At 38.8% G+C, this 13,818-nt stretch overlaps 1 protein-coding gene across 1 annotated transcript in view; it reads left to right on the plus strand.

The window, feature by feature from the left end:
- The window catches only part of PHEX (phosphate regulating endopeptidase X-linked), a 213,327-nt gene extending 199,887 nt beyond the window's left edge, over positions 1 to 13,440 (plus strand). Inside the window, exons 20-23 of the mRNA XM_086389324.1 lie at positions 1,850 to 1,915; positions 2,947 to 3,051; positions 7,379 to 7,455; positions 10,179 to 13,440. Of these exons, the coding sequence (XP_086245450.1) occupies positions 1,850 to 1,915; positions 2,947 to 3,051; positions 7,379 to 7,455; positions 10,179 to 10,281 (351 nt within the window). The 3' untranslated portion in view covers positions 10,282 to 13,440. The remainder of the gene's footprint in view (positions 1 to 1,849; positions 1,916 to 2,946; positions 3,052 to 7,378; positions 7,456 to 10,178) is intronic.
- Positions 13,441 to 13,818: the final 378 nt, after the last annotated feature.

The following is a 13,818-nucleotide window of genomic DNA, read 5'->3' on the forward strand; positions in this document are numbered from 1 at the left end:
TGCTAACTTTTGGGGACGGAAGCTAGGAGGATCTTGGGTGATTACAGAGATGAGTGTTTTCTGAAGATTTGTTTTTATTCATGGGTATTTCCTGATACCCAGGTGACTGGGCTATCTTAAAAATAAGGAGTTGGTAGAGTTGGTAGGATCTGTAGCTTGAAAATTTGGAACTATGTGTATTAGTCTGTTGCTGCTATGACAAATCACCACAAACTTAGTGACTTGAAGCAGCACCAATGTATTATTTTGCAGTTCTGTATTTCTGACTCAGGTCTCAGTGGGCTCAAGTCAAGGTGTCTGCAGGGCTGCTTTCCTTTCTAGCTGCTTTAGGAGAGAATCTTTTGCCTTGCCTTTTCTAGCTTTTAGAGGCTGCCCACATTCTTTGGCTCCTGCTCCCTTTCTTCTTCAAAGCCAGCAATGACTGGTCAGGTCTTGTCACATGGCATCACCCTGACACACTCCCTCTCCTAATTTCCTTTTCCTCCATTTATATAGACCCTTGTAATTAAGTACACTGGACTCTTTGGGCTTCCCTGGTGGCTCAGAGGTTAAAGCGTCTGCCTGCAATGCAGGAGACCTGGGTTCGATCCCTGGGTTGGAAAGATCCCCTGGAGAAGGAAATGGCAACGCACTCCAGTATTCTTGCCTGGAGAATCCCACGGACGGAGGAGTCTGGTGGGCTACAGTCCATGGGGTCACAAAGAGTCGGACACGACTGAACAACTTCACTTTCTCCTGGATAATGTAGGCTAATGTGTCCATCTCAAGATCCTTAATGTAATCATATTTTAAATGTGACTTTTGCTGCAGAAAGTCATCTTTTCACAGGTTCTAGGGATTAGAACATAGACCTCTTTATTATTATAGGGCATTATTTTGTCTCTGATATGGGGATTGGCAAACTCTTTCTGTCAAAGGCCGGACAGTAAATAACTTTGGTTTTGTGAGTTGCAAGGTCTGTTGCAACTACTCAACTCTGCCACTGTAGGAAGCAGACAACCACAGACAACATGCACTTGAATGAATGTGCCTGTGTTCCCATAGAAGTTGAGCTACAGACACTGAAATTTGAACTTTGTATAATTTTCACATGCCACGAGACATTATCCTTCTTTCTATTTTCTTCCAAACCATTGAAAAATGTAAAACCCAGGCTTGCCCTGCAGCCTGTGCAAAAACAAGCAGGAGGCTGGAGTTTGGCTTGTGGCTGTCTTGGTTTAGAATACTTTTTGTCCTCGCCTATTTAAGGGTTGAAGAAATAATCTTCAAGTGTTTGGAAGAATTTCTTCACTGTGCTTGGCTGGTTGTCATACATATTGCAAACCTTGACCTTGTGGTCTGCACTTCTTCTATTGGATTTTTGTTCCCCAGGAGAACTATCTTCTTAATTTTTCATGAAAGTTGCTGAAGGTAAAATGGTAGTGGTTGGTCTTAAAACCTTATTCCTGTATGGATGGTAGATTTTTGGAAACAGAAGCTCACTAAAAAGAATACTCAAATTATGTTAGTTAATCAGAGAAAATAATCTGTATGTTGACATTTCTATTTTGTCCCCATTAAACCAGAGTCACTCAGAATATGTTAACATTTTGTTGGAGCTGGATAAATTGGTGAGAATAGAGAGATGGGTGAGAAAGAAATGAGTAGTATAATAAAATAGAAATTATATTCAGGAGCACTTTGCTGGGGTTCGTTTGCCATCTCACAATATGTTATGACTACCTCTGATGTATTGAATGCAATTTTCTCCTTAAAATACAGCAGTGTTTTCTTGCTATCATATTTATGCCTCTTGCTGAATGATGGTTGGCTGTGAAACACTCTTATTTTTTCTTTTTCTTTCTGTTAGGTGAAGGGGAAGAGGACACTGGGAGAAAATATTGCTGATAATGGAGGGCTGCGACAAGCTTTTAGGGTATGCACTGCGATGTTTGCTGTGATTTTACAAATTAAGCTATAAAATACCATTTGGGTGCACCTCAGTTTACACTACAGACATTTTCTTGAGGAGTTAGATTTCTATAAATTCTGTGAATTTCTGTAAATTGAATTATATTTCCCCTTTGACTGTTATATTCTGTTAAATGAGTAGAGCTGAATTTCTTTCCTTTTTCTTTTTGGAGAATAAAGTCACCCTAACAGTAATATTTGTTATTAAGATTCATGTAGTTAAAAGATACTTTTCAGAGGATACTTTTAGTGTAGTCTTAAAACATGCTACAGAAATCTTGGGGCTAGGTTTGTAGGTGTTTTCTTTGAGTATACTCTATGCAACCCTCCTTACAATTTTCTCTTAAAATACTAAGCTTCTAAATTACAGTCAGAGGCTAGTGTTTCACATGTAGTGGGCCAGGTAGGAGTCCATCATAATGTTTTCATTATCCCCTGCTCCACGGTTAAGCAAAACACATAAGGATGATGTAGAAAGATATACATAAAGCTATATGTATTCAGTGTCAAGAGCAAGCTGTTATTCTGAGGTTATATTCTTCCTCTAATTCTAGTTAAAATATACTTCAGTTTATAAAATGATGGTGATCAAAGATTATAGTTTTCTCTCTTACCTGGCAAAATAAATAAATTTGCTGATAGATTGGTCCCAATATTTATTTCCATAGGGCTTGCCATTTTGTTAGATTTATTTGTTCCCTGGTAGGAATAGAAAAAATAGCTTTTTTGGGGGGAAGAAAGGATGTTACTTAACATGTGCCTACTTTGGCCCAGCTGCTTTGGTATCTGTTGAGTGAAAGGTCTTTTTGCAGATGAACCTGTCTCACTGTTAAGCAACACACCATTGACTTGCATTTCCAGATGTTTGTTTTCTTAAAGGAAAGCTTGACAGGATACATTTTGCACATGGGGGAGGATATAGTTAATATCTATATTGGAGGAGAAAAGAGAAAAGCCATTATTGCAGAGGGTCATCTCCTCTACTTCTCTCCCCAGGCTTACAGGAAATGGATAAATGACAAGAGGCAGGGAGTTGAGGAGCCTCTCCTACCAGGCATTGAATTCACCAACAACCAGCTTTTCTTCATGAGTTATGCTCACGTGAGTAAGACTGAGGAAGGGGCCTCAGAGAGAAAATGTGGGACTTTGACTTGCTTCCTGGGTCAAAGGTCTGGAACAAAAGTTTAATGACATAACTTTTGATTTTAGCTGAAATTGTATCTTGCTGCTTATTGTCTGGATAAATTTCATGTGTTTCATGTTCTATGGGATATAATTAATTAACTGATTGAATCGAGGCTTATTGGTATTTTTTATCAAGTGAGTTACCAGCCCTGAGGTGACTCACTTGATATTTCTTTAGTATATCCTGACTTCTTAATGTATTTGATACTATTTGTAACCATTTCTAGTGACTCATTCTCTAGAGTCTTTCTTGGCTCTGTCGTTTCCTGCATTTCTCCTCCTTCACCTCATTTGCTGACTTGATCCCGCCACTGTCAACCTGGGGGTCCCTCAAGTCTATGTTCCCAACTGCCAAATGAACACGTGAAGAGTACTAGAGCTGCAAATAGCAGCAGCAAAGGTGAGAGGCATATCACCCTTTTGCGAGTTTAATGGGCTCTCTGAGCAGAAACTGAAAGAAGATGTGCCCTAAATAAGGCACAATTCCGAGTTCGAGTATCTGGCCAATGATGCAAGTGCCAGTTGTTCTTTGTTATTGCCCTAGTTTATGTCACAAATATGTAGGCCTCATTTTCAAACAAGTCTGGGTTGGGTTGATGAAGTCCTGATGCATGGCCTCACAGTGGGCAAATCTGTATCTGTATTGCTCAAAACTAGACAGAGGTTTTCATCAATACAATCTTTTGTTCCTAAGTTTTTTCATTCACTCCTCAGTAAGCTCATTAATTTCCATGTCTTCTTCACTTGACTCCGGTTAAAGGATTCTCATCTGTCTGGGGTCTGTTATCTCTTAAAGCTGACATGGCAGCACTACATAAATGATCATTTATCAACCTGACATCAGCAAAAGTGTAATCAACAACAAAGTGACTCTCCTTTCTAGTTTTCCTACTTTTATCAACATACACTCAACCATCAGCCTTTGGGTCTTTCTGGTTAGAAAATCTGGACTCTTAGGTCTTATTTGATCGATTTATCCTCATTTATATGACATGTGTCTCAAAAGCTGATGTTTCATCCCATTAACTGTTCTTCAGATTCAGCCTCTCTTTCTCCCCATTACCCTGTCTTGTCATCTGTAGACTAAGCCTCCATCTCTTCTGCTTTGAATTATCCCAACAGCCTTATGGCATGTTTTCCTGATTTGGCTTCTTTCCACCATTGCCTGTCTTACATGCCACTGAAATACCATTTTTATTTCATAGCTGACCTGCTGAAAGAACTGCAGTGGCTCCCAGGTGCCTGCCACATGGAGACCAAATGCCTCTCAAAGTTCTCCTCAGTCTTATACAACTCTACCCAACCAGCTCTAAATCCCCGTAGCTCTACCAGACTCACCCTTAGCTGGGCAGGTGTCCTCACTTCCACTCCACAATGTCATGCTCATCATTGTCTCTGGTTTTGCTTTAGATTTGCCTTCTGCAAAGTGACCCTCTTTGTACTTCTCCCCCTCAGATTATTCAATTCCATCTTTACCATTTAGGATCCATGTCAAGTTTTACCTCTTCCACATCTTCCACAAACTTCCCTATGGATTCCAGGTCTCACTAAAAAAAAAATCTCTAACTCCTTTGCACTTATCTTCTTTACTGTGCAGTTACCTTGTTATCAAAATGTTGAAGATTTTTATCTTCATAGCTTGTGTATCTTCATACACTTATTATTTATCCCCATAGCATCCAACAAAGAAGCTGGGTATATTGAAGACACTTGACGTTTTTAGACGAATTGCTTGAAAAGGATGAGATTAACACAGTTCAATTAAAGAGACTTTCTTTTGGGTCAGTACTGGGTCAGATATCCAAAATAAGCATGCAAATATAGATAGAACTTTCTGGAGCAGGGATTGGCCAACTAGGACCCATGGGCCATATGTTGCCTGCTGTCTATTTTGTATTGGAAAACAGCCATGGTCTTTACATATTGTCTATGGCTGTTTTTGTGCTACAGTGCCAGAGTTGAGTACTTAGAATAGAGACTTACAGTCTGCAAAGCCTAAAATATTTATTATCTGTCTCTTTACAGAAAATGTTTGCTGTCCCATGCTCTAGAGGACAAAGTACAAGGTCCGTCAGTTCTTATTTAGGTTCTTACTTACTTACTTAAGGTCCATCTTAGTAGATGAAGTAAACTAACTGATATTAACATTACAGTCAGTTTTGAAATGTCTCCAAATAAAATTCCAAACTATATATGACTTACTTTAAAGAGATTAAGAAGAAAAATGGCAAGTGATTTTATATTACTAATGAGAAATTTCTCTTGGAGCTTTTCCCTACTGGCAGAATGAGATTTTCAACCTTTTGTAAACTGAAATAAGTCTGCTCATAAGGAGGAAAATTATTTTGTCTCCTGAGAAGGTACTAGGAAAACAGTAAGAACAAAAATGTGTTTTTAGAAATCTCTTAAATGATATATGAAGCAAAGACAGTACTATATAATAATGCAAGAGGAAATAACATTAGAAAAAGTGAGGTGGAATTGATTGTGAGAAACAACTTCACCTTAGCTAGCTTCTGAGGAAGTTAAGTACTCCCATAACAGAAACATCTTTAGAGTCAAATTCAGAACCACTGTGATGGATGGTTTCTCTTCTCCAAAAGCAGTAGCATCCTATCACCTTTGCTGCTGCCTCTGTCCCCGTAGTTTCTGTCCATTTTTCCTTAGATGTTCTTATCCTCCTTCTTTCTTCTCATTGCTCCTCTTTCAGTGGACATTCATGGAGATCCTTCCTGGGACCCATAAATAATCTTCAAACTAGTCTCTCATTTCCTCCTACTCCTGTGCCCCTGCCGGATAAATCTTTTGAAAATGTATTTTTAATCACCTTCATGCTCATTAACAATATTTAAGTATTGTTAAGCAAGATTAGCAATACGTTAACCTAAATATGGTAGCCTCTTGCTCAGGACTTGCTCAGGCCAGAAATCTGGCCCCATCCTCACCCTTCCCTGGTCTCCCATTGCTGCCCACTATGCACCACACAGTCCAGCCAAGCTGAATGTCTTGTTTTTTTTCTTCTCCAATATGTCTTTGTTTCCATTTTCTCCTCCACTTGGAATTCCCCCCATCATATTCATGTGTCCTAGTTCTATTCATACTTCAAGCTATATCATATTTCAAGATACACTTCAAATCAGGATTAAGTAGGTTATGGTACATGAATAAACAGTGCAAGGAAAAGTTTTCTTCTTGTTCATGTTCCGTGTGTAACATGAGTCAGCAGTGGGCCTCTGCTCATAGTTACTACTCAGGACCTGGGTTTTGGAATCTTTATCTTGTAGGTGCTTCCATGGTCACTACAGGAGTAGGGAAGGAGTAGGGAAGAAATGTGCACTGGCCTTTAATGTAGCATCCTAAATTGTTTTTAATACTCTTAAAAGTTCTGCCAGATTTTTAAAGCTTCCCCAAGGAAGTAACATATGTCACTTCTGCTCACATTTCATTGGTGAGAGCAAGTGACCATATAGCCATGCCTAACTTCAAAGGGGATGGAACAATGTCCTCCTATCCAAGGACTGAACTAAGATGAAGCAAACAAGGCACCCAGGGTGCAAAACCCTTCCCGCTTATGCTGCTGCTGCTGCTAAGTCACTTCAGTTGTGTCCGACTCTGTGCAGCCCCATAGATGGCAGCCCACCAGGCTCCCCCGTCCCTGGGATTCTCCAGGCAAGAACACTGGAGTGGGTTGCCATTTCCTTCTCCAAGGCATGAAAGTGAAAAGTGAAAGTGACGTTGCCCAGTCACGTCCAACTCTTAGCGACCCCATGGACTGCAGCCTACTCCTCCGTCCATGGGATTCTCCAGGCAAGGATACTGGAGTGGGGTGCCATTGCCTTCTCCGTTCCCACTTATGACCATACTCAATAATGGATGAGTGATTCATTTTACTGATTCAAATGAATATGGTTAACTTTGATAACGGCTATTCCAAACATTATGTTAATTGAATGAATACATTGGTTGATTCCTGGACACATATGCTGTTCTCTTCATTTAAAGCATTTGTCTGGAAACCTGTCTTAATTTACTCAAATAGTGAAAGCATTCACAGTGATAAAAACTTCTACTCTGAGGATTGGAATAATAGATGTTACTACTGATGAAGGTTTATCTGATCTACTAAAACAGCTTGTCATCCATCGAGTCTCAAATTACTCTTCGTGTGATTTGAAGCAGGTAAGGCAGTAGACAATGTGTGATTGAAATGGAAGCATAATCATCGGGATGTTTTTTCTTCTAGGTGAGGTGCAATTCCTACAGACCAGAAGCTGCTCGAGAACAAATCCAAGCTGGTGCTCACAGCCCCCCTCAGTTTAGGTAAATAGGCATATGGGTGACACGAGTTTTTAACTGTGCATCTCCACCTCCTCTCTTCCCCAGCCATTCCAGGGCTCTACGAATAGGTGATCCGAAAAACAGCCTGCATTGTGAACAGTGACAGCTCATTTCACAGACCAAAAAAAAAAAAATCTGGCCAAACAGAAACTAAGCGTCTTTTCTTTAATTAGTAGGAAGCTGGTTTAGCCAGTACTCTCTCACCTAAATTTTTGTAGTAGGCTTTTGTACACACCTCTAGTATCAAGAGATCTATGAGACTGTACAAGACTCCAAAGGTAATTTAGAATCCAAATCATAGCTTTAGTAGTAATTCCCACTTATTATCTTCTGGTTTTTGAAAGGCAGCAATCCTTGGGTGCCATGAGTACACCATGGGTGCTCCATAGACTGGCATGTTTGATTTATCCAACCGCCTACTTTTTAAAAATATTGACCAGAAAAGCCTTTTTTAGATACAAATGAGCTCTTATGTACTATGCCTTAAAACACCTAGAGCTCTGGTTTAATTTGTGTTGTAGAATATCCTATTTAATGCCTCTTGTTCTTTCATGCAGCCAGCCAACAGACATGAATGAGTGCCCGCTTACAGAATAGCTCTGAACACAAAGGAGGATATATGGTGGCATTTAGCTATTGTAATTCATATCTAGAGGCAAAAGCTCTACGTTTTAGCTTTTAGTTTGAGTCTTATTTTGAAACAGTTGCTTATATATGAAGGGAAATGAATTACCATCTTAATTGTCAGGATGTATAAAATATTAAGTAAAAATAAAATTAAGATTACTATTACCTACCCCATAGTAAGTTTCTAGCATAGTTTGAGGGAAATTTTCTGTGCTAAGGGACAGAGTTATAATAGTAAATCCAAGAAACACAGTAATTTGTATTTATTTGTTCTTTGCTTAGAACGTATTATTTCTTGGTATCTTTATATGTAATGTTTAAATGAATCCATTAGCATATTGTAGGAAAGTCATCTAAAAGTTCCATATGTTGAAATGTTATTCCCAAAACCTTGCCTTAGAAATTCTCAAGAAATTGACTCTAAATTACCCTATAGCATAAAAACCTAATCACTATGTTAGAAATTCTCCCCCACTGAGCTAAACTGTCAAAAATGCTGACAGTCTCTAATAAACTGTGCTTCCACTCACAAATGATGCAGATGAAATCACACAGTAGATTAATTACTCAACAGATAAGTTCTTAAAAACTAAGTTCCTCTCACTAACTTGTTGCCTGTAATGTTGGATTTTAACTGATAATTTTCAGAATACACTTACCTGTCAGCTAAATTTGATCCTTAACACTTGCCCAGGGTGAATCATAGTGAAAGTGAAGTGAAAGTCGCTGAATCGTGTCCGACCCGTGGACTATAGCTCACCAAGCTCCTCCGTCCATGGGATCCTCCAGGCAAGAATACTGGAGTGGATTGCCATTACTGTGTGTGAAACCTGCATCCCTCCCTGTGTGTGTGTGTGTGTGCACACGCGTGCATGTGCACTCAGTTGCTCAGTCGTGTCTGACTCTTTCATCCCAGCTGACACACAAGAGGTTATGGGGGTTTTGAATTACAAGCCGATATATTCATTCAAATGCCCACAGGGAACAAAATCATTAGGGAAGAAAGAGTCATTGACCAAGAATGCTGTCTCTAGTCAGCCTTTTGAACCTGCAGTTGAGTAAGAAATAGATGAGGGGGGTGGATCTTTGCTAGCTTGTTAGTGATGTCTGCACTAACTGTAGATTTTGAATGTAGCCGATTTCACACAATGGAAATACCACTTTCAAAAGGCAGTTAAAATCAAAGTGCTGAGTAGGAATCTGTAGTCTTTACTGCAGTCAGGCAGGGAACTTGCAAGAACACCAGATTTTGGAGCTAACTCCAGCAAAGCATTACTCATCAATAGCAACTAGACCCCGTTCATTAGTTTACTGTTGCATGAACCAAATTCTAGGTAAATATGAGCCTGCAAGCGTAATAGGAATTTATAGAAAGTGTTTCTGTGGATTGAATGAGTTCTTTAAAGATAATTTAGAGATAGCAACAACACGAATGAATCTTACAGACATAATACTGAGTGAAAGAAATCAGAGACAAAAGAGTGCATAGAGTGTGATCCACTGATGTGAAGTTGAAAAACCAGTAGAATTGATCTGTGGCCACAGAGGTCAGACTAGTAGTTATGCTTGGAGGTACTACTGTTAGGGCATACACAGGAGCCTTCTAGGTGCTGAAAATATCCCATGTCTTGATCTGGGTGGTAATAACATGGGTGTATACATGTGAACTCAATGAACTTTACATTTTAAATGTGCATATGCTACGTCAGTTATATGTTCCATAAAAAGTTAAATTAAAAAATGGTTAGAAAAGTTAAGTATTGGTAAATTGTATAGTTTGTAGGAATTTGTAAATTTATAGCAATGTACCACCACATATACAATTTATAGGAATTGTAAACCCTACAGTTTATAGAAATTTAAAGATATTTTGAAGACTAATAGCATTTGTCTGGTTCTAGTCTCAGCTCTGTTAATTTTCTTGAAAATCTACTTAACCATTTTGGACTTCAGTTATCTCCTTGTAAATAGACTAAATGAATGGACTATTTTATCAAGCCATAGGTTGCTAGAGTTTTATTCAGAACCTGTTGATTTGTAAGAATTAAATGACATGGACTATGACATATCTTTTTCAGGGTCAATGGTGCAGTTAGCAACTTTGAAGAATTCCAGAAGGCTTTTAATTGTCCATCCAATTCCACAATGAACAGAGGCGCAGAATCCTGCCGACTCTGGTAGCAGGACTGTTGGTTCCTGCCATCCTGAGAGAGCTGCGCGGTGCTCATCACCTACTGCCCTAGGCCTGTGTTCCCCTGAAGATGTTTATTTTAATGCATCTTTGGTATTTGGGTATTGCTTAGATCTAAACATTATTCAAAGTTGTAAGACTTAAAAAAATGGAATACAAAAATCGAATCACATATGTCTCTTTAGAAAGCCAATTAAGTCCCCAGGCTGCTTTTGTTAAAATGTTGTTTGCTGAATTGTTGCTATTGTCCATTTTAGTGTATAAGTTGCAGCTAAGCGGTATGTACCATTTTAATCTACAGCTTTGCAGGGGCCCTAGGTAGAATATATCCAGAAAAAAAAATCAGCCTATTACACTAGCAACCCTCAGTGGTGTGGACATGTGCGAGGTTGCCTGGGAGGTCTTCTGTACTGTTAGATTTCCTGCACCATCCTTTCATAGCATTGATTAACTCTAAGGTGGTTAAGTCAGAAATAACGTTGAATCCTCATTTGACAGTATTTGATGAAGTTCTGGCCTTCAGCTTTGGAGTCTCTTGGGATGAAAACACGCCTCATAGCTTGTATCTGATGTAGCCCACTGCCCTGTTCAAGTCAGAATGAACAAAGCTGGCAGAAAAGACTGCTTGGTGAAGGCTTGAGTTTATCAAATAGTAAGACAAGGCTGTATCTCTAAGTCCCAGAAGAAGTCAAAACTCCTAGTCATGCAACCGCAGGCACAGTAGGAAACAAAATCTCCAAAATTTGATCTGTTCTGTTCAAACCTTGGCAATTATGTCATCTGCTAGATGCTTCTCTTCAGTCTAATTTCTGGTTGTCTTGTTATCCTCGTATATGTGCCTTCTCCTGTTTCTGAAATAAGTAGGCATAAAAAAATGATTTTCTAATTCCCAATTAGGAACATATGGCTTTCCCTCCCCTTGAGTGCAAAGGCATAAACCCCACATTGAGGCTCAGTTACCTCTTTTAAAAATCCTTTTTGAAAAATTTCTTGATTAAAGACATGTTAGAATCTATTGATTGAATTTAAAATTCCCTGAATAGTCCAAAGAAACATAATGTTTACTCTTCAAGACTTCTTCTAAAGAGTTTATAAGAAAGAGCATTACTCTGTTTTTGGTCCTCAGAACTCTGTCCTTTCAAGGGAACTATTCCATGTCTTATTAGAGAGTGTGTGTGCAGGATAAAATTGTAACAGCTTTAAAGTGCTTCCCTGGCATTTTTGCTTTTTAAAATAGCCATCCCCTCTTCCCATTATTCCTTGTACACGTGGTTCTAGGTTAAGCTGGTCAATAGGAAAATCTCAAAAGCATAATGACAAATTCAGGCTAACCATAGGAAGCCATTTTACATCCCTGGAATTTGTCATTAAAAAGTGTGTGTGTGTGCACACACCATGTCCTTTTGTAACCATGGGAACGTAGGGGAGAAAAATGCAGGGGCACCATCATGAGGAAAACAATTTCAGTGCATTAGTCAGTGAAGAGTGATTTTCCCCTTGACTTCCTCCTCTCTGAATCGATAAACTCCTGAAGGGCAGCTACCTTTTCCGCCTTAACCATGACTTGATATCACCTTAGTTTGCATTTTCAAAAAAGCAGTTAAGGGTGCTGGAAACCTCCATGTCTTTTCTCTAGAGGAATCATTCTGATTTGGTTTAGACTTAGAAGATTCTCCTTGTTTCATTCCTATATCTGGACATTTAAAATCAGCTTAAACGTTTTTAAGGCTTACATAAACAGCATATTCCTTCTAGTTTTCTCTTTTTAAACTCCGAATAAACACATTCCTGCCGGTCAGAGAAAGTGTTTGATAAAAGTGTAGAAATAGGCTTTGGAAATGGGACTTGATCAGTCACTTAATGGTTTAGGAAAACAGGTTGGTGAACAGTTGGGGCCTGAATAGTTTCTAAGTGATATGGCTACTTGTCTTGACTAACTTTACTTGATGTAACTCAATTATACTGCAAGCTGTCGATAGGATGGCCGTTGTTAAAATAGACTTAGAGTAGCTCAAGTCACCACGACTCGCTGGGACAATTTTCTAGATTGAATTTCCAAATTCATGTTCCTGTTCAGATTTTCAGAGTACATTCTTATTGTCTCTTCTCTTCAATACAGACTAATAGAAAAGAGTCAGATACCGATTAAGTTGTGTAAGGAAGAAGGTAAAATGCACTAGAAATCGGGGGAGGGGAAAGGAGAAGCTGGCCTAGGAATGTGACTCTGAAGAGAATCCAGGATTTTGGCAGTTCTTGCTAAGCACATCCACTGGAGGAGAGCCATAAAATATTACAAAAATAATTATGCAAAATTAAAAGGCAATTAGATATTGGATCTCAGACTATGACTGCCATAGCACACTTCTCTGATTCATACACCAGGTATTCTGCCAGTGAACTATTGCCTGCAAAATGGAAGGCGTTAGGTTTTTGTGAAATTCTCCTGGTTTAGTCAAGGTTCTTATGTGTATAAAATGGTCTTGTTTGGCTTATCATCATTGCCCAAAGTTTGTTGAGCTTTTTACCAACCACACAGCACTGGCCTCCTATTTCCATTTTTTCCTTTTATGAAATGGAGTTGGAAGTGACTACTGCAAGCTCAGGATTCATAAATTATCCTTAAGTTTATTCAGTGCCTTTCCTCAATGGAGCTTAAAGCATAGCACATAAATTTTATCTTATTTAGCCCTAGAGCATCACTAAGAAGCAACTAGGAACTGTAGCTTGCCACATAGGTTATGCTTGCACCAGATCAGTGGAGAGGTTTGAGATTGCTTCTCAAGTACCCCAGAGTCAGGAGAGTTAAAGCCTTTGTTCTTTGGGCTGCTTGCCTTTGCATTAACCTTCATCCCTTAGGTCACCCCATTTCTGAATACATTTGTTCCAACAGTATTTCTGTAATTATTAACATTTGATATACTTCTTCCTTGATATTTTTAACAGTATGTCTCAGTTGCATATTAAATTATGGAAGAATATATGATTATTTCAAGCAACAACATTCTCATTGCTAGTGGAAGTGCCCCACTGGTTCGAAGAAAGGTGTTCTTGGATTATGCATTTCATATCTAAATGGTCTTTGTATTTTCTTCCCTTACTTGTGAAACAATGTGAATGATCATTTTAAGGACAATAAAAAGTTGAAGATATTCTGTTTCCTTTCTTTTTAAAAATAATATTAAAATTGATTATATCCATTAGCATACTCAGTTATATTTTAGACAATATTTGCCTAAAAAGTACACAAAGCATTGGAGTGGACTAGGTTTCTCAGTTTAGGAAGTGAGATTTGAATGCAGTAACTTTTTCTGTAGACAATGAGAGATTTGAGAGTTGGCCATTATATTTTCTTCCAGGATATAAACGGATATGGTTTATTGCTTATGCAGTTATATTCCTAATGAGGAAAAGAGAGGCTTCGGAGGAGATTATCAACCATGGTATGGCTGGTCTTGCAAAAGTGACAAGGAACATTACGGTTACTGTCAAACCAAAGAATCTCTATTTTGCTGTCACCTTTCTTTACC

The sequence above is a fragment of the Bos grunniens genome, chromosome X (genome assembly GCF_055505025.1).
Source record: "Bos grunniens cultivar Pamir isolate PY7600 chromosome X, Bosgru_T2T1.0, whole genome shotgun sequence".
Classification (NCBI taxonomy): Eukaryota; Metazoa; Chordata; class Mammalia; order Artiodactyla; family Bovidae; genus Bos; species Bos grunniens.